Source organism: Diabrotica virgifera, chromosome 10, assembly GCF_917563875.1.
Source record: "Diabrotica virgifera virgifera chromosome 10, PGI_DIABVI_V3a".
Classification (NCBI taxonomy): domain Eukaryota; kingdom Metazoa; phylum Arthropoda; class Insecta; order Coleoptera; family Chrysomelidae; genus Diabrotica; species Diabrotica virgifera.
This window is the reverse complement of record NC_065452.1, coordinates 53,051,470-53,077,256: the sequence shown is the minus strand read 5'-3', so window position 1 is coordinate 53,077,256 and position 25,787 is coordinate 53,051,470. Positions and strand designations below refer to the sequence as shown.

Here is a 25,787-nt window from a genome sequence, read left to right as displayed (position 1 = left end):
TCCTCTCAAATGTATGTAATAATAAACTTTCTACAGTAACGTTCCAGGTAAAACATTTTGTGCCTTATACATTCCATTTTTCCATTTCTCCATACTTTCCATTCAGAGGTGTAACCAAAGTGAAAGACGTTAAAGACCAGGTGGCAATTAACTCAAATGGAAATTTACAGGTCACACCATCCTACAAGCAAATGAAAGATGGAACAAGCAAATAATCTACTGGCGACCATGGGAACATACGAGAGGAAAAGGAAGGCACTCAGACGAGATGGAGCGACGACATCAGAAAGCATCTCGGATTCAGATGGATGATCACAGTGCTGGATAGAAACCAGTGGAAAGGAGAAGGGGAGGCCTATGTCCAAAGATAGATAGATACATTACATTTATATATCTGCAGAAATTTGTCCCATTTTTCTTACCCTTTTGCCACGTGTTTTTCTTAGTCACTCTTAGGCGTTATACTCCTCTGATTTTTCTCTAGTCTTTAACGGACAATAGGTTAAGAATAGAAGGAAGTCTGGCGGAAATTTTGAAACCAAAAAGAACATAAAGGAAGGGGACCCGTTGTCAAAATTGCTTTCCAATTTCGTGCTGGAGGCAATTATGAGTGACGGCCAAGGCTGACTACGTACGAAAAGAACGATCTATGATAACAGATAGTTTGTAGATGATGTAGTACTAAGAGCAAAAAAAGGAATTACTGAGACTATTCGATTTATTTGAGAAAAATGCAAAACAATGTGATTTGTGATTTATGATTATTAAGTGTCGCCACTCGAGAATTCGCTTTGTCCAGCGGTTGTCTTTCATTCTTCAGGTTGGAAGAATGGAGTTTAAAATGAAATCGGTGAAATTGAGACTATACCGAACAGTGATCCAATAGACTACACATATATACAGTATATACTACAGATGAAACGAAGAAGGGACCCCAAAAGAAAGGTATCAACACCTTAGGGAAAAAATAAACAATGCGTCAAATGAAGTGCTGGGTATTGTTCAAGACAAGAATAAATATTTGGAGACATACAGTGACCATCTATAAGAGAAGAATAAGGAAAACAGATGCGTTTCATAAATGGCTACACAACAGAACCCCAGGATCACGAGAAGAATATGTTTGCCTCAGAAAACAAGTTAGATCAGCCTTTGAAAAGATGGTATAGAAAATGAGGAATAATGTATGTAGCAGTAGATACAAGATAATATATTACATTCACTTCTTTATGAAGACGGCCAAGTTATATTTGCACAAACCAGGGATGAGGACATGGAATATATGATAACGAAATTAAAGTCAGAATATGAACTATGGGGAATCAGATAAATATGTGTAGGACCGAATACTCATGTATTCGATCGTTCTAAGAGTTGTAAGTCTTTTAAGTATTTAGGTTGAATGATCAGCCGAGATGGTAATTTTACCACTTGAAATATATAGAAAAGAAGATAGCACGGGAAACAAGCCACGAAACCACTCCATGTAGTGATATGGAACAACACTCTAACAAAGAAAATAAAAAGGGACTTTCAGATCATAGTGCTGAATATTACCCTATTTGTATGTGTGTGGAGAGAAAGAGATGGCATTAGACAAAGAGTCTTTTTGCCACAGAATTTTGTTATAAAGATGTTTAAATTTTTATCTTAGTATCATTTATAAACTTGATTAATATATTATACATATATAGATTTGTCAGAATAAGATAAAAGATTGCTGATGTTAACTGGAAGGCTAATGTTAAGGTCAATTAAACCCAAATATAAGTTTCGAGTCTGATCCCTATGATTAAGACAATCAAAGAATACATGGTTCAGATCCCCGATGGACTGATTGTTACACGAACAGAAGATTACCCTATTTACAATGTGAAATAAAATAAGAACGGTTGGATTGGACATTATGAGAAGATGTCTACAAATCACCAGAAAGGATAGAATAAGAACAGGGGAAATATGGAACAGAATGGAAGTGGAATGTTAAATTGCAAAAAGTTGGAAACAGAGCCCTGCAGTGGTACGGGCATGTACAAAGAATGCCAGACCACAGGTAGCCGAAAAGAATATTGGACTGGGACCCGCCGAGAAGAAGACAAAGAGGAAGACCTGCTATGAGATGGAAAACATACATACGAAATGCTACAATAAAGACCTCAGAGAAGATGACAGAGATTAGAATGCCGTGGACGACGAAAACGACGAACTCATAATGGGAATAATCCGAAGAAAAACAATGAGTTATTTATTAGATTTTCTGTTTTTTTACATACTTTTATTGTTTCCAAATATATCTCCTATCGACTGTTTACGTATATTGCTTTATATATACGTAGAAATTATAAAAAATAGAAAACGAGGTTATACTTACAACTGGCCATTCGTAAGGAACATATTTGTCTATCCAATGGGTATAACTTCAGGTTCATTGGACATGAAAGTGTGAGCGAAATTCTAAAATATTATTAACATTAAATTATAATAAAACTCACCAAAGTATTTAGTTATAAAAAACACTCATATTTTGTCTGAATAAGTATTCAGTTCAATTAGAACTTGGACATCGTGTTATCTTGTTATTCCAAGGGACGCTACTCAAATTGAGTAAAAGTATTTTAAATCAAACATATTTTTTATTTATACAAATCTAATTTCGAGTTTTTTGAAGTAGATGAAGTAAATATCTGGATCTTAAACAAACGTCAAGTTTCGTCACAAAAGTTTTATAATCCATTTTAGGGTCATTCATAGACCTATATAGAAGCTGTCGTTTTCATAGCAAGAAACACAGGACTCGGTAGAGCAGATATTATAATATGGTATGGCATTATTTTGCCAAAAAAGACAAAATGCATAGTTATAACAGCAGACCCAATAAGATGTAAATTGAATTGGAGCTGAAAGGTTAGATAATAGAACAAGCGATGGAGTTTAAATACCTAGGCATCACACTATCTAGCTACGGAAGGCTCGAAACAGAAGTGGAAGATCAAGTGAATAGAGTAAACAGAGCCGCAGGTTGCCTGAACAAAACAATATGGAAAAATACAAATATCGGAAAAGAAATGAAAGGCAGAATTTACAAAAGAGTCATCAGGCTAATAATGACATACGCGGCAGAAACACGACCCGACACAGAGAGGACAAAAAGATTGCTCGAAACAGCGGAAATGAAAACCCTTCGAAAAATCGATGGTAAGACTCTATGGGTCAGAGCTAGAAGTACAGATATACGACGAAGATGCAAGGTCGATAACATTAATAACTGGGTAAGAAACAGAAGAATAAAATGGAATGACCACATTAAGCCGAATGAAAACAAATAGGATAGTCAGGACAGCGAGAGACGGTTCCCTGATAAGAAGACGATCAGTGCGAAGACCACGAAAACGATGGCACGACAACTTACTAGAGGAACATTGAAAAAATAGACAGAGTCATGTCTATACAAAAAGAAGAAGAAGAAGAAGATTATTTTGCCGGGAGATCCTCAGCCGGGAGATTGTTCCGGTGCCAATTGCATTTTAACCCTGTTTCAAGTAACCAGTGTCGATGTACACTAGCCCAGGGGGACCGACGACTTAACGTACCCTCTGAAGCACGGTAAACGGCTCATATCATTTTTAAAAATATCTTTGTTGGTGTCGACATTCGAACTCGTGCGTTCTGGCTTATGAAGCCAGTATCTTGCCGTTGAGCTACTGCCGTTCACAGAACACATGAAACGTAACAACTGCTACGAACAAATGGGTCTCAAACATTCGAAGGATTCCATTCAAACAGTCGAAGAGATCCAAAAATCTATAAGATATGAATAGATCTTTTAACAGGACACTGTCGCCTGTCGCCTAAGGGACTCATGAACTAAATGGGACTGATAGGTTGATATCGAGACAGCGGAACATGAAACTGACCCGGGTTGGATAGGATAAGGCTCAATCATCATTCAATCTTCGCATGTCCATTGTTGGACATAGATCTCCCTCTTAATTTCCCATTTGTTTCGATCTTGTACCTCTTGCATCCAATTCCCATGACAATATTTTAGATCAGCATTTCAACGTGTTGGTATACGATCTCTGCTTCAGTAGGCATCATCTCTGAGTCTCCATTTCAGTATCCGCTTTGTCCATCTGTTAATCTGTCATTCGAGCCACGTGACCTGTCCAGTTCCTAGTTCAGTGTTGCTATTCTCTCTACTGCATCAGTCACTCCTGATCTGTGTCGTAGTTTGCGGCTTGGGATCTTGTCTCGTAGTGAAACGCGTATCTTTTGCACTGCTCTCCTTACCATGGTTAACGTTTCAGCTCCGTAAGTCAACACTGGCTCAATACATTTGAGCATTATCAACTCAAGTCCTACGCCTTCGTAGAACTGTCACTTAAGGCCATAATAGACTTTGTTAAGAAGACTGGGCTAAAAAGATAACTGTAACCTAGTGAGGAGCCACAATAGACCTCTTTGGTCTAATGGAAGGGAGGTTAAGAGCTCACTAATATTGAACTTAACCAAACTTAACGAGACCAATACGTGTAGTATCAGCATAAACTGGATTATTCCGAGCTTTCTATTTATTTTAGGTGGCGGTATTGACTATTTTCTAAGAGGCGGTTAAAAGTAATTCCTTAAAAAAAAAGTAGTTTCTCTTGGACGCAATATAAATTTTTGCATTTTTAAATATATTTACGATAAAATGAGAACTGAGAAAATATATGCTTATATTTTTGGCACAGTATGTTTAGAGGCATTATAACATACAGCAGCGAAGTTTGGCCACTTAAAGAAAAATCCGAAATTATGCTCAGAACAACTGAAATGGACTTCTGGAGAAGATCTGCTGATATATCAAGAATACAAAAAATCAGAAATACAAGAATATTGGAGATAATGGATGTAAAGCATACAATAATGGACGATATAAAAACAAAGCAACTAAGATGGTTTGGCCACGTACAACGTATGGAAGAAGACAGATTACCCAAGCAAGTACTACGATGGGCACCAAAAGGACGGCGGAAGAGAGGAAGACCTAGGAAAATCTGGATAGAAGGAATCCATAGGGAAATCGGAGAAAGAGGCTTGAACGAAGACATGTGCTACGATCGAGAGCAATGGCGATTGGGAATCGGAAGACGTCGTAGAACGTTATGAACCGATTATATATATATATATATATATATATATATATATATATATATATATATATATATATATATATATATATATAAATAAGCAAAATCATTGGCTAATACTCGTAAAGTGAATATGAATTTAGTTGGAAATATATAAAATGATGAAGGGTCATCATTCCATACATTTCTGTGCAACTATATACACCGGTGTTTCGGCCTATTTGGGCCTCGTCAGTATAGTGTAGCAAGTCAAAAAAGTTGTTTGTTAACTTGTAAAAGGATTACTACAGGAGCAATATTTATTGTCTTCAATACAAAATTGTCTTCTAACAATCTGACCAAAAATGGTAACCTTGCTCCTGTAGTAATCCTTTTACAAGTTAACAAACAACTTTTTTAACTTGCTACACTATACTGACGAGGCCCAAATAGGCCGAAACACCGGTGTATATAGTTGCACAGAAATTTATGGAATGATGACCCTTCATCATTTTATATATTTCCAACTAAATTCATATTCACTTTACGAGTATTAGCCAATGATTTTGCTTATTTATTTTTATATTTGTACTCGATTATTCAACATCATTTTATATATATATATATATATATATATATATATATATATATATATATATATATATATATATATATATATATATATATATATATATATATGTTTAGAGACATACCCATTAAAATAACAAGATCAGCGGCTTGATTATGACTAAACTAGAACTTCAATAGGATTGCCAGTGATTTATGTCCTAAGATCATAGTCTTTAGTCTCAAATTTTAGATCATTAGTCTCAAAAATCATAATAGTTATTGGAAAGCAGCTAATTATTGACTTATTTATCACTATGCAAATACATCTCTCAATCAAAATTTTTACTGTTACCATCTGTTGTAGAAAAAGTACACTCACGATGTTGCGAAATTTACTACATATTTACTACGGCGTACATCTTACGTATCGAATTTCTATTCACAAATGGATAAAGAATTCTTATCTGTGAGAGACAACAACAATTGATCAAGTTCCGAAAGTGTTGGTGTACTTAACACATTTATTCAGCAAGTTTTCATTTTTTCCTTCCTACACCGCTCCATTTTGATCCCGATGTAATTTTTGAGAACGGGTAAAAGTCGCACGGTGCTAAATTTAGCGAATGAGATGGATACTCCACGACTGTAACCTGCTTTTTGACCAGATAGTCCTTGACAGGCGTTGTGAGCCGACGCACAGTCGTGATGGAGTATAAAACTCTTTGACATTTCGATCCTCTGTTTTCGAATTTTACTATGACCCCTTCGCTGTATATGTATACTTTTGAAACTGTAACCTGACAATCCTATTGAATTTCCAATTTAGTATACTTTTACTGCATCATTAATACTTTTATTGGAATATATTTCAGGGATATTATGACTGTGCAATAAATGGATTGATATACTTTACTTATAACATGTCAAAATTTTATCACAAAATCAATTTTCAATAATATTAATAATTTAAACATAAAACTAAATATACTTTTATGTGATGAGTCTCTTAAAAATTCTTTATTTACATAAAACAAATAAATGCAAATTACATTGTTAAAAACTTTCCACTGCATTTACTTAGATGGCAAATTTTATCTTAATCTTACTTCTAAAACAACATTTACGTAACAGTTAATCTATGTCAATTAATTTCAGGATGTTATGTTTGGTACTTTCGGAAAAAATCGAAAATTTGTAAATGACATTAGTGCCTTAAATTCACCATTTGACTGGTCTGTTCGGTGCCACTTGCCACTGTTATTAATATTATCTTTGATTTATCTATGGTCGTCTCATCTTTACTTTGGTCTTCTTCATGTTTTTGTATTTGTAGGTTTTCACTTTAATATTTTCTTTATTAGTTTATCTTCTTCTCGTCTTAGTATACGCCCGAGCCATTTTAACCTTTGAGCCTTTATATGTCTGTTAGCTATATCTCCTCCATTTTCTGATTACTTATCTCGTTGTTAAATAGTCGTTTTCTCCGTCTTAGATTTTTTTGGTCTAAAAATGCTTCTAAGGATCTTCCTTTATATTATTATTTTGCTTCTCTTCGTCTGTATTAGTCAGGCACATTGTCTCGTTGTTAAATAATCGTTTAAATCCAAGCGTCCACAGACCCGCATCGTACGCAACGGATCCGATAATGCGATCCGTACGATGCGGGTCTGTGGACGCTTACCTTAAACTCTCGGTCTTAGAGTTTTGTTCTAAAAATGCTTCTAAGGATCTTCCATTCTATTATTCTTAGCTTATCTTCGTCTTTATTAGTCAGGCACATTGTGTTTGCTGTGTAAGTTATGGCATTTGTGATTGCTGTTTTATATATTTTCATTTTGGTGTTTTTGCTGATAGAGCTGTCTTTTAGTAGTTATTCGTTGTTGAAATTCATAGGTCTGATTATCCTTGCTTATTCTGATTTCATGACCGGGATATATGTACTTTTCATGACAGATGGACTATAGCTAAATCGCTAAATGTAGAAATCTCAGCACCTATTAGTTTGTACTTACTTTAGACAAGAATACACTCTCCTTGACTTAATGGCAGTTAATAAAAAGACCAATTAAGTGACGGACTGTTGGCAGTATACGTTTGAAAGTTTGGGGCGAACACGGAACGTCTTCTTCTCTTCTTTTTTTTTTGTAGACATGACTCTGTTTTTCATTTCAGTAAATTGTCGTTCCATCGTTTTCGTGGTCTTCCCACTGATCTTCTTCCTATTGGGGAACCGTCTCACGCCGTCCTTACTACTCTATTTGTTGTCATTAGGCTTATATGATCATTCCAGTTTACTTTTCTTTTTGATGTTCTCCACTTTGCATCTCCTTCGTATATCTCTACTTCTAGCTCTGTTCCATAGTGTCTTACCATCGATTTTTCTAAGGGTTTCTTTCTCGGCTGTTTCTAGATTTTTTTATCTCTGTGTCAGGGTCATAATTGGTCTGATGACTGTTTTGTAAATTCTGCCTGTCATTTCTTTTCCGATATTTTTATTTCTGCATATTGTTTCATTCAGGCCACCTGCGACTCTATTCACTTGATCATTCACTTCTGTTTCAAGCTTTCCGTAGCTAGATAGTGTGATCATCCAGTGCAAGGACGTAAGCATGGTAATACCTATAGTTTGCATTGTATAGTAGGTCTTCTTCTTCTTAAGGTGCCTATCCGTTCCGGATGTTGGCGATCAGCATGGCTATCCCAACTTTGCTTGCTGCTATTCTGAATAGTCCGGTTGTCGATGTATTAAACCATTTTCTCAGGTTTTGAAGCCAAGATATTCTTCATCTCCCTGGTCCTCTCTTTCCAAATACCTTGCCTTGAAGAATGAGTTGCAACAAGCCATATCTCTGTTCATTCCTCATAACACGGCTAAGATATTCTAGTTTGCGATATTTGATTGTGTTAATAATCTCGCATTCCGTGCATATTCTACGTAGAATCTCAACATTAGTCACACGATCCACCCACGAAATTCTTAAAATACGCCTGTAATCCCACATCTCGAATGCCTCGAGTTTTCTCAAAGAAGCCTCGGAAAGTGTCCAGTATTATTGACCTACCAGGTGATTAAAACTTGCTTTGCTGAGATTTTGTTGAAACTAACACGACGTAGGTGTATTTACTGGTTTTATGTAATATAAACAGAGAGATTGGGAGCAACAAAATCAAACCACTAAGCTAACAAGCTAGTTATTTATAGAAAGTTTAATGAAAAATAATTTGAATAACAAAATAGCAATAACCCTTTAATCTATACTACATAGGTACATGCTGGTTAGTAAATTGCTAAGTTTGGATAGGATATTTGATAAATAAAACAAATATTATTTTATTTGAATGACATGCAGTTTGTGAATAGAATGCCATTTTATCTTAATTACTTTAAGGCTAACTATTTGCAATTTTTTCTCGATTTGTCGATTTTTCTCATTTTTATCTAATATGATGAAACCTCTGCTTCAAACGCTTTATATCATATTGCATATTCTTCGTGTTTCTAGTTTTGACATTTTGTCTGTTCTAGAAAATTTGGACAATAATTTAAAAGGAAATTCAAAGTGTACTATTATTATACTCAGATAGTTTTTCTGTCCTATAGAGCAAAAACAAAAAAATCTCCTAATGAGTGTTAGCTCTTCAGCAGAGGACGATAAGAGCGTAGATATATCTAGTATCTAGTCCACGCCTCAGCAAGTTATAAAGACTTACGTAACTGATTCAAAAAGGAGAACTATTAAATGAAATTTTAAAAAATTAAAGAATTGGAAGACACGGCGCTCATATTATACAACATGGTAATCTCAACAGAGAAAACTAAATCGATAGTGATACCAGCGGAACCGAGATGATGTAAACTAGTCGTAAATAACAAAATAATAGAACAAGTGATGGAAACGGAATACTTGGGAATAAAACTGTCAAGCTTCGGAAAAGTGGAAGAAGAAATACAAGAACAAGTGAAAATGGCAAACAGAGCAGTAGGATGTCTCAGCTACACAATCTGGAGAAACAAATACGTCACAACGGAAACGAAAACCAGGATATTAGGCAAGGCAACGAAGCATTAAACCTAGGAATTTTGTGCAAGAAGATGAATCGTCATGCAACTTTTTGCATTAGATTCGAGAGAGTGTTAGGCAATTTTGTGAACTAAATTGATCTCCGGCAAAAATGTTTGTGAATGAGAAAATGCATTTTCAAAGTGCATCTCGAAGAGATGGAAAATGAAAAATTTAGAACTCAGGAAATATTGACGGAAATGAGTTCAATTTTTATACTTGGGGATTTTGGAGGTCACTGAACACGAATTTCATAAAGGCGACGGTCTCTGAGGTACCTACCTGTCGCCCAGGGTGAAACTCGTCGCCTGGGACGATCGAATGATTCGCGGGACGGTCGAATAATTCGCGAAATGAGAATTGGATCGAAAAACTGAAAAATAGGTTCTCAATATTTTTCAAAAATCTATAGAATGACATTAAACACGACACCCCCACTCCACCCCCTAGATTGTAGGGTGGGGGTAAGTTTAAAATCTTAAATAGAAACCCTCATTTGTTATTGCAGATTTGGATTGCTTACGTAAAAATAAGCAACTTTTATTCGAGACTTTTTTCGAATTGTGGATAAATGACACTTAATCGAAAAAAAAACGATTTATCGTGACACCATAGGTAAATTATAGAAACGGTCTAGTATCTCTAGAAATACACTTCGAAATAAAAAACCAAATAACACCTGTTCAATATTTTTCAAAAATCTATCGAAAGACACTAAACACGACCCCCCACTTCAGCCCCTAGGGGTGGGGTGGGGGGTAACTTTAAAATCTTAAATAGGAACGACCATTTTTATTGCAGGTTTGGATTCCTTACGTAAAAATAAGTAAAATTTATTCGAAACATTGTTTAGAATTGTAGCTAGAAGGCGCTAATAAATAGTGTTATTCCGATTATAGCGCCATCTATCCATAATTAGAAAAAATGTCTCGAATAAAAGTTACTTATTTCTACGTAAGGAATGCAAATCTGCAATAAACAATTGGGTCTTCTATTTACGATTTTAAAGTTATCCCCCACCCCACCTCCAGGGGGTAGAGTGGAGACGGTATCACGATAAATCGTTTTTTCCGATTATACAGGGTGATCAACTTCTGTGACAAAGTCCAATATATCTGTCATTATAAAATATATGAAAAAAAGTTTTTAATAAAAGTTATAGACACCTTTAATGCACACATTTTAAAATTAGTGAGAAATATACAGGATCCTCCATAACACGGTGCCAAACCAAAGTTTTGTTTTTTTTAAATGGAACACCCTGTATTTTATTAAAAATCTGGTTTCTCTACATTTTTCTAATTAAAAAGATATAACACTTGTCTAGGGTTATACTGAGTGTTTCAAAGTTATGAGCACTTTTATCACAAAATCATACTGATTTGATCGCCCTGTATGATTCTAACAGTATAATATAAACTTATTTTTTTACTGCTGTGTACTGTAAATATTAAAGTAGTTTTGCAACAACGTACAATTTTTTTATCACTACACAAATTGTATACAGGGTAAGTCAAAATGCAAATAAAAGATTTTCTTCATATTTTTAAATGAAACACCCTGTATTTTATATTACCATCGAAAAGTTCTTTCATTATTCTTGCATATCTTTTAAATATTCCCTATACCTAAAGTTATTAGTTTTCGAGATATTTTAATTTTATTGTTGATAACTCATAGATACGTTTATTACAGTAAATTAATTACCCTTAATATTAGATACCTCCAATGAGTTTTTAATGATAATTAAAATTAGACTGCATTTCATTGTTTCTTCAAGTTTGTGGTAAATTATATGCAGTAACGACAATTTTATATTTACTAACAAAATTATATTTATTTTCCGCGAAGAAATTGGAACTATAAATTGCTGCAAGTTCTTGTTTAAGGTGACTTTGAAACAATTGACACAAGAACTGTCAGATGTAAGATTTTAATTATCTGTACGTTTTTTTTTTTCTTATTGATTATAATTGTTTGCCATATTGTTATAATTGTTACCTAACAATGAATTTTAGTCGTGAAGAAATGACAGACGTGATATGGATTTTAGGAGAGTGTTTCAAAAACTCATTAGTTGCCACAAGAATTTATAAGGAACGGTGTCCATAGCGTCAACAATCAAATAAGAGAGCATTTGACAACTTATTAGACAGGTTTAATCGTACTGGTTCTGTTTATGAAGCAAAGGAAAAAACAAAAATCATTATTACGGATGAAAATGAATTAAATGTTTTTACTGTCTGTTACAGAAAATCCTCATACAAGTATTCAAAATATTACAAGAGAGCAAGATATAAGTTATGCGTCTATCCGAAACATATTCAAGAAAAACAACATGCACTCATATCATATACAATTACATCAGGAACTTGTTGGGGATGATTTCGAACGAAGAGTAAAATTTTGTCAATGGTCACAACAACAAATAGTTATACAGAGAGATTTTTTTTGAGTTTGTTCTTTTTCTTGAGACGACGCAACATTCCACAAAAATGGTAGTGTAAACAGACACAATTCTCATTACTCTTCCACAACCAATCCGTACTGTGCTCACACACATAGTCAAACGAGATGGTCCTTAAATATTTGGGGTGGAATCATAGACAATTACGTTATAGGTCCTTTTTTCTTTGAGAAATCGGTAAATGGTGAGGTTTATTTAAATTTTCTAGTGAATCATTTACCTATTCTACTTGAAAATGTACCATTAAACACCCGCCAACATATGTGGTACCTTCACGACGCATCGTGAACGGAGCCCCTGCTCACCACAATGCACTTGTCAACGGTGAACTCGATGAACTATTTCCTGAAAGATGGATAGGAAGAGATGGGACAGTTCACTGGTCACCCAGATCACCAGAATTAAATGAAGTTGACTACGATTTTTGGGGTTATATCAAAGACGTAGTGTATAGGACACCTCCAACAATAGTTGACAATATGAAAATAAGGATTCAAAACGCCTTTCAAAGTGTCACACAACAAATGCTTACAAACATCAGTAGGTCTTTCGAAACTCGTCTCCAGGCTTGTGTAGACGTTATGGGAGGTCATTTTGAACACCTTTTATAACATAAGAAGTACGTTGAACATTTTTTTTTATTTAATTTAGTTTTTTTAATAAATTTTAATAAATTAAAGTATTGTTATTAATAACTAAGTAATAAGTACCTGTTGTTATCAACAATAAAACTAAAATATCTCGAAAACTAATTACTTTAGGTATAGGGAATATTTAAAAGATATGTAAGTATAGTGATAAAACTTTTCGATAATAATATAAAAAACAGGGTGTTTCATTTAAAATTATGAAGAAAATCTTGTATTTACATTTTGACTTACCCCGTATACAATTTGTGTAGTCAGTGGCGTAACAAACTCCGTCGGGCCCCCCCGCAGAATTTGAAATGGGGCCCTTTTAACCCGGGAGCAGTCGCGCCGTTAGAAAAAATCCAACTTTTTATCATTTTCCGTGATAACTTAATGAAAAATTTTGCAACATAACTTTCCACTTGTAAGTGCCTCGAAGAAGATTGTAGTAATGCGTAGGATTTTTTTTAATTTTTTTTAATTTCATTTTTATTTTTTTTTTGTGGAATTTATGGCTTTAGTGGGAACCAATTAGCTTTAAAATTGTTAGAAATAGATATTTTTAACATAACAAGCAAACAAAAATATTACATATTAATAGTCTCCCGTTTTATACCGCTGTGGCTTTGGGATAGCAGGGTAGTCTGCTATATCTAGAGCCTACGGTATACAAGGAAGGTAACAGGGCCAGTGTTACGCTTCGACCGCCTATTATTACACCTGGTTTTACCCAAGGTACTCATTTTATTCAGGCTGAGTCGACATGGGGCCTATAAACATTTTAAAAATGTCTAGTTGTTCTTGCCGGCGGTAGGATTTGAACTCCGGACCACCGGCACGCGAGCCAAGCACACTACCACTTCGCTACGCCGGCCCACAATAATATTATAAAATTGAAATTTGTTTTAAATTCGTATTGTTAGATTTTGTTCTATGCGTGACTGCTTACGTGACAGAAGTGAGCGCGACTGCTCCCGCGTTGAACAATTATAGGTCTGGATCCCGCGTATGAAAAAAAAGTTATAGCAAGCTGAAAATTTGTTAATAGTTTAAGGGTGTCTAGTCGGAGAAACTTTGATATATGGGAACACTGTAACAGGGGCAATTTTAATTGTGGAACAGGTTAAAAATTTGGCATGGTCAGACCACGAAAACGGCACATTTATTTTGTCCGACAGAACAGACTTAAACTCTCCGAACAGAGATTAAACTCTCATGCAAAAATCAGACTGCTACATATTTATCACCTGTCCACATATGTTCCACTCATTAAAACGCCCATTTGGTGATAAATAACAGTCTGATTTTTGCATGAGAGTTTAATCTCTGTTCGGAGAGTTTAAGTCTGTTCTGTCGGACAAAATACATGTGCCGTTTTCGTGGTCTAACCGTTCCAAATTTTTAACCTGTTCCACAAATAAAACTTCCCCTGTTCCAGTGTTCCCATATATCAAAGTTTGTCCGACTAGACACCCTTAAGCTATTAACAAATTTTCAGCTTGCTATTAATCAACTTTTTCTCATACGCGGGATCCAGACCCGCGACTTATTTATTAACAAAAAACTTATTTTTTATAACAAAACTTATTTATTATTATTTAACAAAAACTTATTTGTGTTAGCGTTATCATTCACTATTCATAACAACTTACATTTCTCATCTTTATTGGTATACAGACCCATTCCAAATAAACAACTTCTTTTGTTGTTTTCTGTATAACTTACCTACAATACATTTAATAACCAGCTTTAAAAATAGTAAATGTTAAAACAATTCTTTCTTGATTTCTTATACAGTGTGTTTGCGTAGCATGGAACCTATGGGAAACTTTTTTTATTACATATCTATATTACGAAAAAAAGTTATTCTTCATAAAATGCTCTGCATGGTATAAAACCTAAGTTGCAACAATCAGATATTAAATTTTATTGATTTTATACGAGGTATATAAAAAATATTAATTTCGCTCAATAGTACCTATACCACCTTTATATTTTACAATATTGAAAAATTTTATTTATAAAAGTTGTTCGCAATTAAAAACTATGTTTAAATATGCAATTATATCATTCCAGTTGAAATATTGTGAATTATAAAGGTACTTAACTCTTAGAAATTCATATTTTTCGACATACCTCGTATAAAGTTGGTAAAATGTGATATATTACGATTGAATCTTCGTTTTGAGATAATGCAGAGCTTTTTATAAAGAATCTGATAAGAATTTTATAAAGAATTTGTTCGTAAAATTAAAAAATTAATAATAAAATAGTTATTATAATTGTAATAAAATGATATGTTGGTTATGGGTAATTTGAGAAATATTTGGAAAAATTAATTTTTTATTTACAAGGATGTACATAATTACATATTAAAATTAAAATCTTATATTGTTAAATATAAAAGTACAGTGGAACCCCGATAAGTCGGCCTTCGATAACCCGGAAGTCCGGCTAACCCGGATCGATTTTCATCAGATAAAATAAAAATGTTTTCACTTTGACTGAGTTTTTTTACCAAGACATAAACAATAATGTATACAACTGTACGTAATTTAGATGTACTGGACATAAGTATTTCATTTTTTTGGCAATTATAATTAAGTTTATCTGTAAGAGTACCGTATTTTATTAATTTTTACCATATTCTCCGGCTAACCCGGATTTTCGATAACCCGGATCGGCCGCGGTCCCGATTAATCCGACTTATCGAGGTTCCACTGTACTTTAACCTTGAGTTAAATTCCTATTTTTTGACTTACCTCGTATAAAATTGATAAGCTTTGATATCTGATGGTTTATCTGGCTTATTTTGTATCTCAGATTTAAGACCATACAGAGCATTTCATGAAGAATAACTTTTTTCGTAAAATTGATAATAAAAATGTTTCCCATATGGTTCGAAGCCACGCAGACATACTGTATAAGTGCTCAAAAAAATTTATTTTGAATTTTCAAATTGTAATGTCTGACAGGGCCGTAACTACCATTGGGCCAACCGGGGCAGTGCCTCGGGGCCCCCGGAGAAGGGGGCCCCGCGATTGTAATCGCGTTATACTGCGTATAGGCAATATAACGCGATTAAAAACCTACATTATAGCCGAAGAATGTAAGTAACATTATATGTAGTATATTTTTTATGAAAACAGAAAATATGTTATATTGATGGTAAATATTTAGCTTAAAATAATGTTATTTCAAATTTTTTTTGTGTTGGTCAACTAAAATAGCAATATGTAGGTAGGTACAGGAAACTTCAGTCATGGAGTACATTAAAATTCGTTTTCAAGTGGTTAAAAATCAATTTTCCCGGACTCCTTCTGCTGGGTGATTAACCCCAGACCCCCGGTAGGGGGTCCCAGATCTCGTTTGCTTCGGGGCCCACAACATCATACTTATGGCCCTGATTTAATGACATATTCGAATTCAGCATAATCAAAAAGCAAATAGAAACATTTTTGAACAAAGTAAAATGATGAATTCACCGATATCTTTTAAAATTATTTAATATAAAACAGTTTTATTGTTTAAAGAATTAATAAACAATTAGAGGCATCTGTGAGTAGAACTTTTCACTTTAAGATAAGATATATAAACTAACAAAAAATATTTTAGAAAAATAAAAGCTTGTTTGATTTTTTCCGAAACCGAAACTATGCAAGTTTTTCTACATTGCAATGCAATGTAACTATGCAACTATGCAATTTCCTTATCTTACCGTTTATCTGTTGAGATTGTCCAATGATTACACAAGAAAAGTCGTCAATAATTGTTAAATAAATGCGTACCAAACTGATGCAACTATAACCGTAAAACAACACAAACATAAATAAAATTCAACGCAAACAACCAATATGAAATTACTGGCGATAATATTGTATCGAAATACTAAAAGTAGGTAAAGAACAGAGAGAAAGAAAACCCATTTTTAGATTTAAAAATATTGTTCTTAAATTCGGCAAATTGCAATTCTAATATCTTTCAATAGTCACGTACAACGCATTGTATAGTTTATTGTCGCTGCCATAAAATTTCGGTAGGCCGAAAGTGATTAAGTTTCTAGATATTATGAGATGATTCACTTGGCAAATACGTCTAGTTAGAAATTTTTACGTTTTTAAATTTAAACAGACAACATAAAAATAATATAAGAATAACAGATTTTTACATAATATCAGATGACAAGATGGGGCCCTTAAGCGATTGTGGCCCCCCCGCAAGCTTCATGCTGGGGGGCCCTCTGTTACGCCCCTGTGTGTAGTTATAAAAAACTTGTACATTGTTGCACAACTACTTTAATATTGACAGTCAAAAGCATTAAAAAAATAAATTTATATTACACCCTTAGAAACATACAGGGCGATCAAATCAATATGATTTTTTAATAAAAGTGCTCGTAACTTTGAAACACTCAGTATAACGCTAGACAAGTGTTATATCTCTAGAATCGGAAAATTGTAGAGAAGCCAGATTTTGAATAAAATACAGAATGTTCCATTTAAAAAAACATAACTTTGGTTTGGCACCGTCTTATGGAGGACCCTGTATATTTCTCACTAATTTTAAAATGTGTACAATAAAGGTGTCTATAACTTTTATTAACAAATTTTTTTCATATATTGTATAATAACAGATATATTGGACTTTGTCACAGAAGTTGATCACCCTGTAGTACCATCTATCCACAATTCGAAAAAATGTCTCAAATAAAAGTTGCTTATTTTTATGTAAGAAATCCAAATCTGCAATAACGCATGGGGGTTTCCATTTAAGATTTTAAAGTTACCCTCACCCCACCTCCAAGGGGGTCGTGTTTAGTGTCATTCGATAGATTTTTGAAAAATATTGAACAAGTATTTTTCAGTTTTTCGATCCAACCTGTATTTCGCGAATTATTCGATCGTCTCGCGAATTATTCGATCGTCCCAGGCGACGAGTTCCACCCTGTGCACCAGGTACCTCGGAGACCATCGCCGTCATGAAATTCATGTTCAGTGACCTTCAAAACCCCCCAAGTATAAAAATTGAACTCATTTCCGTCAATATTTCCTAAGTTCTAAATTTTTTATTTTCCATCTCTTCGAGATGCACTTTGAAAATGCATTTTCTTATGCACAAATATTTTTGCCGGAGATCAATTTAGTTCACAAAATTGCCTAACACTTTCTCGAATCGAATGCAAAAAGTTGCATGACGATTCATCTTACTGCACAAAATTCCTAGGTTTTGGGCTTTTCAGTGCTTCATTGCTTCGCCTATATATAAAACAACAATAAGACAGATAATGACGTACACAGCGGAAACAAGAGCAGATACGGCGAAAACAAAAAGACTGCTGGAAACAGCAGAAATAAAAGTGTTACGAAAAATATCAAACCAAACTTTAAAGGACAGACTAAGAAGTGAGGAAATACGAGCGAGATGTGGTATAGAGGAAATAAACATGTAGACCAAAAGAAGAAAATAGAATGGAATCAACACATAGAAAGAATGGCAAAAAATAGAATAGTACGAATAGCAAGAGACAAATCGCCAAATGGAAGAAGATCATTGGGACGACCGAGGGAAAGATGGTCAGAAAATGTCAATTGAGGTTAAAAATCGAAGTAAAACAGGCTTGAGCTTATAAGTAGGAAGAAGAACTTAAATGACTTAAATGGATTGAAGAAGAAGACTTAAATGGATTGCGGTGTATTTTAAAGTCTATTAACACAGTGGGACGAGAGAGGGGACTAAAAATGAATTGATCTAAAACAAAATAAGTATTACATAATATATACCTTATCAAAGAATATAGAATTTTAAATATCTAAGTTGTTATTACCGAAAAATAGATCCAGAAAAAAGGGATAAAAAGTAGAACTGATACTGCTCGTGCACCTTTTTTTTTTTAAAATGAGGTCACTCCTATGTAACGATAACTTGAAACTTCAACTTCGGAAACGCATGATTAAATGTTACATATTTTTCAGTTGTCTTATTTCAAGGGTACTTGATAATGCACGTTAAAAAGAAGAAGAATAAGAGCAAATTCTCGGATTTCTCCATTTTAACGAGAAAACAACTGGATTAGAAATAAACACCAGATAATTTCATTCCGGATGGCTCTTATATCTGAAATTTGAGAGACGTTTGTCTAAAATTGGCTTCGTTGCTTGCAGCTAACTGATAACATTAATTAACTACTCTCAATAAACAACGTGCAGTTCTAGACAATTTGCTTCAAATAAATACGGAATGAATACAAAGTTCAAGGCCTTTGCAATAGTAGAGGATCCGATATAAGGTCAATCTGCACCGATCTGTTTAATGGATAAATATTATTTGATATGTCATTTTAGTGATGGTGAATATGCTGATTTTAAATCACTCCGTGATCAGTGATCAGTGACCGTGATTTTTAGATAACGGTGATCTTAAACAGTGACTTAAACTAGATGATTGACTTAAGTATTTATAACATACATTTACAATACTAACAATAATTAACTATTTTGATTGGGAAATAAGCCACAATCAAATTGAAAAAATAGTTTTATTAACGTTTTGACGCACAAATCGGATGTTGTTGTCAAAATACAAAATATTACTAAATTAAACAAAAATGTTGTTGCTTAGTAAAAAATTCTTCTAATAATTAATTTAATCTGACTCATTTATATCGGCAATTCAGACATATATTATACATTTTTAAGTAGAAGACTTTAAAACGATATTCCCAATATTTATGAGTTGCGTTCCTGGGACGACTTTATTGAAAGATAGTTCATTCGATTACATGAAATCAACCCCAACACAAGAATATCCGCCACAAAAAAATCATAGCATGTGATCTGTCTTTAAAAAGACAACCAAATGCAACGGTGACAGTAAAATTCTCGTGTTCGAGATTCCATAGTACATCACGAGGGAAAACCAGTAAAAAACCTCGTGATACTATCGTAAGTATTTGGACTTACAATTAGTTTACTCTCAAAACTAATACCAAATTCTGACTTTAATATATATATATATATATATATATATATATATATATATATATATATATATATATATATATGCTATTTTAAAATTATAAATAATATTGATGATACATAGATATATAAATAATACTAAAATATAAAATATGTACTAACTCGATATGTTACCGACTTACTAATCGTGGTATTTTCTTTCTATTGACTTTCTCTTTTAGTATGGGTAACCACATCCTACTGTATTCTACCGAGGAATTTGCTACAGAATTGGTTTCATTTAGCATAATTATAGCCGCTTCTTTGATTTTTCTCTTTTTTACTATCTTTTTCTTTCAGGACTATACTTGAATCTCTCCACTGAACTCTATGTTCATTATCCCATGTGTGTTGATATATCTCAAATATGTCAAGCCGCATGGGATAATGAACATAGAGTTCAGTGGAGAAATTCAAGTATAGTCCTGAAAGGAACAGATAGTAAAAAGAGAAAACTCAAAGAAGCGGCTCTAATTATGCTACATGAAACCAATTGTGTCGCAAATTCCTCGGTAGAATGCAGGAGGATGTGGTTACCCATACTAAAAGAGGAAGTCAATAGAAAGAAAATACCACGATTAGTAAGTCAGTAACATATCGAGTTAGTAGGTACATATTTTATATTTTATTTATATATCTATGTATTATTAATATTATTTATAACTTAAAATAGCATAAATGATATATAGTAAAGTCAGAATTTGGTATTAGTTTTGAGAGTAAACTAAATTTAAGACCAAATACTTACGATGTCGGGATACTATCACGAGGTTTTTTTCCTGGTTTTCTCTCGTGTGTTTTACTATGGAATCTCTAACACGAGAATTTTACTGTCACCGTTGATTCTTGAGTTGGGGTTGATTTCATGTAAACAATCGAATAACTATCTTTCAGTAAAGTCGTCCCAGGAACGCAACTCATAAATATTGGCAATATTATTTTAAAGTCTTCTACTTTAAAATGTATAATATATGTCTGAATTGCCGATATAAATGAGTCAGATTATAGTTATTTTTGTACCAAGTCAGTAAAGTTACTCTTTATGGAACGAATCTGATATTATGAGCAGAGCGAGCATAGCGATCGAGGCGAATACCAGACGAGTTCGATAAAGAGTCTTTACTGACTAGAGATGCATCAAGTCAAACTAGTTTGGTTTTATTCAACAAACTTGACTTGAAAACCAAGCTTTTTTTGTAAAAATGTTCGACTTAACTTGATTTCGATAGCTTTAGATTTAACTTGAAATCAAACTTATTCAAACAGTTTGAAGTTTGAATATACTATTGCGCAACGTGTTTATTTCCAATTCTAATTGAGAGTGTACCGACTTTTGTTTTGACTTTGCATAGGTCTGAATCTGTACTCTATTACTCTGCAAATTAGTTTGTAGTTCATATTAAGAAGTCTATGCTTGGCTTGTGTATTACGTTCATTTTGAAGTGTGTGCTTTGTGAAATAATATCTAACCTGAATATTTTTCGGCTCAGAATAAGTACCAGAACAAATTGAGTCTGATTCTGAAGGTTCTTACTGCAAAAATTAAGAGAAAAAATCTGTAGCCGAAGCAGAATTAATTACGAAAAATAAATACATATACTGATTTATTTGATTTTGCGGCAGGTGATTTCAAAACAATGAAAATTGCAAAGTGTATATTTGTATTATGTAAAAATAAAGAACATCGTTATAAAATGACAAATAGTAAACTACATAATTCTTTAAGACGAAATTGCAAAGTCGCAAAAAATTCATTAAACCTACTCTATCAAAAATATAATATTTTTGGTATGATAAAAAAACTATCCAACGAATTCTTTGTTTTAATCTAGTAACACTCAAATAGAGTGGGCCAATGGGATGATAGAGTGTCATGGAAATTAGGCATCGGACAACGTCGCAAGACGTTTTAAAACCGATTGATATATATATAACACTCAAATAGAAATAAGTATAAAAAAGTGATATCGATAAAACGAAACTTGCCAGCAAGCAATTCTAAGCGTACATGAATCATTTTCAAGAAATTTACGACCCTATTTTGATTATAATCGCCACCTGTATTAAGTTACTTTTTTATGGCACTCATTGTATTATTAATTTTCTTATCTTAATTGGCAACTAACATGTCTATCTCGACAAAAAAGTATATTTACTAAATAAATTATTTTTCAAACTCTTTCAAACTAGTTTGACAAATAGTTTGAATTCTCAAACCTGTACGATTGACCAGTTTGACTTGACTTGAATTATTTGTCAGAACGATTGACTTGAGTTTGACTTGAAATTAAGTCAAACTCAAGTCAATTTCAAACATTCAAGTCAAACTTGTGCAACTCTATTACTGATGTGCTGCATACAAAATTTCATCGCCAACAATTTGATATTGGTTTGAATACTTGCTTAAAATTTACAGTTTAAAAACTTTTAAATTTTAGACGTCATAATAATTTCATGACAGTGATGACAGATAACTTTTGCAAGATGGCCGCTTTCGATTTTTAATCGATAGTTATCCATATTGAAGAATTACTAAATCGGTAAAGTTTTAATTTATTTTATATGAATATAATTACAAAATACTACAGAATTTTCCTTTTTGACATAAATTTAATTGACAATATCGCCAATTGTGTATAATATTTTTAATAATTAAAGTATGTAAATAAATTTAAGTTCACTCAAATACTCGCCATTCGATTACTGCCATCGGCCACTTACATTCAATCCCGGGTTAATTTGATTAATCGCGGCAGGTAAAGTAAAATTCTTCTTTCAGTACAATAAAGTGTTACTTTACTGCCGCAAATGAGGGCAAATGAGTACAACAATGTGACTTTAGTGACGGTTGGCGACAAAATAAATTATTAGAAGAATTTTTTACTAAGCAACAACATTTTTGTTTAATTTAGTAATGTTTTGTAAAAAAGGGAGATATTATTTTAGATTTATTGGATCATTGGAAACAAAAAAGGCCTGTAGTACCTAATGTTTCTCTTAAGTTAATCGTTTTCGAGTAATAAACAATTTAAAACTAAAAAAAATCGAAAAATGACTATTTTCAAGGCTCCAAAATACAAGTAAAGAATATTATTTTTGTAATCTTTAAGTACCTAAATTCAAGTTCAAACCTTCTTCTATCAGGTCCCGATAAGAATTTTTGCCATGCTTTATTCTAAAATACATTTTTTAATTGATAATGAGGAAGATTCTTTATGGGAAGACGGGCGATCGGTCTGCATTAACAACTAAAAAACACTGTTTTAAAATTAAATAAGTTCAAAATACTTATCAAGAACTGATAGAATAAGGTTTGAACATAAAACTAGGTACTTCATAATTTCAAATATGATATTTTTTTAGTTATGTTTGTTACGTGAGCCTTGAAAATCTTCATCTGTAGTTCTTTTTTCAGCTTTAAATTGTTTATAACTCGAAAACGATCAACTTAAGAGAGAAATTAGAAAAGACCTTTTTTGTTTCGAATGCTCCAAAAAATCTAAAATAATATCTGCATGGGCCCATTATTTTTATTTTAAATTTTTTTTTAATATTAAGCACTATTTGTTTTTTATAATTTTTAACATACCTACTAAATTAAATGTCAAATGAATTTGATCAAATCGGTATTATATCAAATCGGTACAAGTCGACTTTGCTTAGTATTTTGGACTATTACCTCGGTAAGGAAAATACACTTTTAAAAGCTAATAGCTAGGGAAGTATACTAATGGAGGCATTTATAAATCAATAAACAAAGTTGACATTAGATAAAGTCATTACGTCTTTTAAATTTGTTCAGAAATATCAAGAGAATAAAAGCCAGTTAATGGCTTGTTTTTAAATCCCTAACAGCTAATAGGGAACGACCTCTGGATAAACAGGGACGTAGGACAGATGTGCATAAGGCATAACCAGATAATACTTTCTGATTAACTAAAAACAAGATATCAATGTTTATTGACAGCAGCTCTGAATAATGATGTAGTCGATTTCCCGTACTTAGATTTTTCAGTCATGATGTTCTTCTCATACCTGAACCATGTTTACCTTTGATTTTTGCCTGAATGATCAGATGTAAAATTTCATATTTTTTGGGGTGTCTAATAATGTGACTGAAGTGTTCCAGCTTACGTCTCTATGACTCTATTATTTTGACCAGTTGTGTTGTTTGATTCAGCTGTCTAAAGCAGCGGCTAAAGGACCTACTTATTTCAATCTCTGCCTACCCAGCTTATTCTTAGTAGTCGTCTGTATACCTACATCCTATATCTCAAACACTTAAAAATTTTTTTATGAATTTGGGGTCAAAGACGAACTCCCTTGGCCTTTCATGTTCCCATTTTATATTAAGTAAATATCGTCTATTATGTGGAATTGTATGTAAGAAACATTCCAGTATTGAAAAAAAATTGTTTGTTAAACCTGTGGCGACGTAAATTAGTATATTTTAAAATTTCTTTATTTCTAAGTTCAGAACGATGATTCATGTTTTTGTCCAGTTGTAATTAAAAATATGTTTTACTAATGTTTAATTATCATTTATTGATACAATAGTAACATTAAAATTACGAATACATTATTTTATTTTTTAAAACAACTTAATTTTTTTGCCAATTTTCTTTTTTGGACTAGGGTCATTTTGGACCCCCGTTGGTCATCCGTGTAACAAAAAAAGGTTGGTCATCGGAAGGTTAAGCATAGCCTCACTAACAGTCCACACTTCCACGCCATACAGTAGGACTGAAAAGATATAGCAATGTCATTCGAAGGCGAAGCTGAACGATATTTTCTTTATCATTTATAAAAAAAATAATTTAGACTCCACTACAAACTGCATGAAATACTTATGTCGATAAATAATATTATTTTTATTTCAACTACTCTATTATTCAAGCTTACATAAAATAAAATAAAAATAAAGTAGGGAATAGGTGTTCTAAGGTGAAATTTTTAACGTAAGGATACTCTTTCTAATGTGAAAGCAAAAACATTTTAGATGATTTTATTTTTATTTATTTATTATTATGAACCATAACTATGAATTTACAGAAAAAAACAATTAAAAATCTCTTAAGATATATATCTAGATACATTCATTAAGTCTACTACATACACTACGCGTCAGATAAAACGGACACCCCAAAAAATGTCATTTTTGATGTCTCGTATCTCCTAAACCTGATGTCCGATTTAAGTATTTTTTTAATATGTTATAGTCTTCTTCTTTAACAATATCGTTGTAATAATATTTTGCTAAATAGGTAAATTTTCATTATATACCGGGTGTACGAATCAAACTGTGTTTTTTTCTTAAAGTTCGTAACACCCTGTGGACATATTCTAGCATTTATAAAATACTGAAATTAAAACCCAACTACAGCCTCAGGTTTTCTTAACATTCGCTTATGTTGAACAATACAAAAGTTAGGTACTTTAACAACTAGCCATGTTCTTCATCAGTACAGAGTGTTTCTAAATAAGTGAGGCTGTCATTATTTTTTAATGCAGAAATGCCTCTTAAAGTTTGTCTCACTTATTTAGAAACACCCTGTACTGATGAAGAACATGGCTAGTTGTTAAAGTACCTAACTTTTGTATTGTTCGACATAAGCGAATGAATCAAAAAAACAAAATGTTAAGAAAACCTGAGGCTATAGTTGGGGTTTAATTTTAGTATTATATAAATGCTAGAATATTCCACAGGGTGTTGCGAACTTTGAAAAAAATAACACATTTTGATTCGTACACCCGGTATAAAATGAAAATTTACCTATTTAGCAACAATATTATTACAGCGATTTTGTTAAAGAATAAAGCTATAACGTATTAAAAATTACTTAAATCGAACAACAGGTTTAGGAGATACGAGCCATCAAAAATGACCCATTTTTGGGGTGCCCGTTTTCTCTGACGCGCAGTGTATACATATAGCA

General features: G+C 32.9%; 1 protein-coding gene across 6 annotated transcripts in view; it reads right to left on the bottom strand.

The window, feature by feature from the left end:
* The window catches only part of LOC114339556 (glutamate-gated chloride channel), a 485,597-nt gene that overhangs the window by 67,260 nt on the left and 392,550 nt on the right, over positions 1 to 25,787 (bottom strand). For all 6 annotated transcript variants that reach the window (XM_050641478.1, XM_050641473.1, XM_050641475.1 and 3 more), the window contains one exon: positions 2,372 to 2,454. In XM_050641478.1, the coding sequence (XP_050497435.1) occupies positions 2,372 to 2,454 (83 nt within the window). The remainder of the gene's footprint in view (positions 1 to 2,371; positions 2,455 to 25,787) is intronic.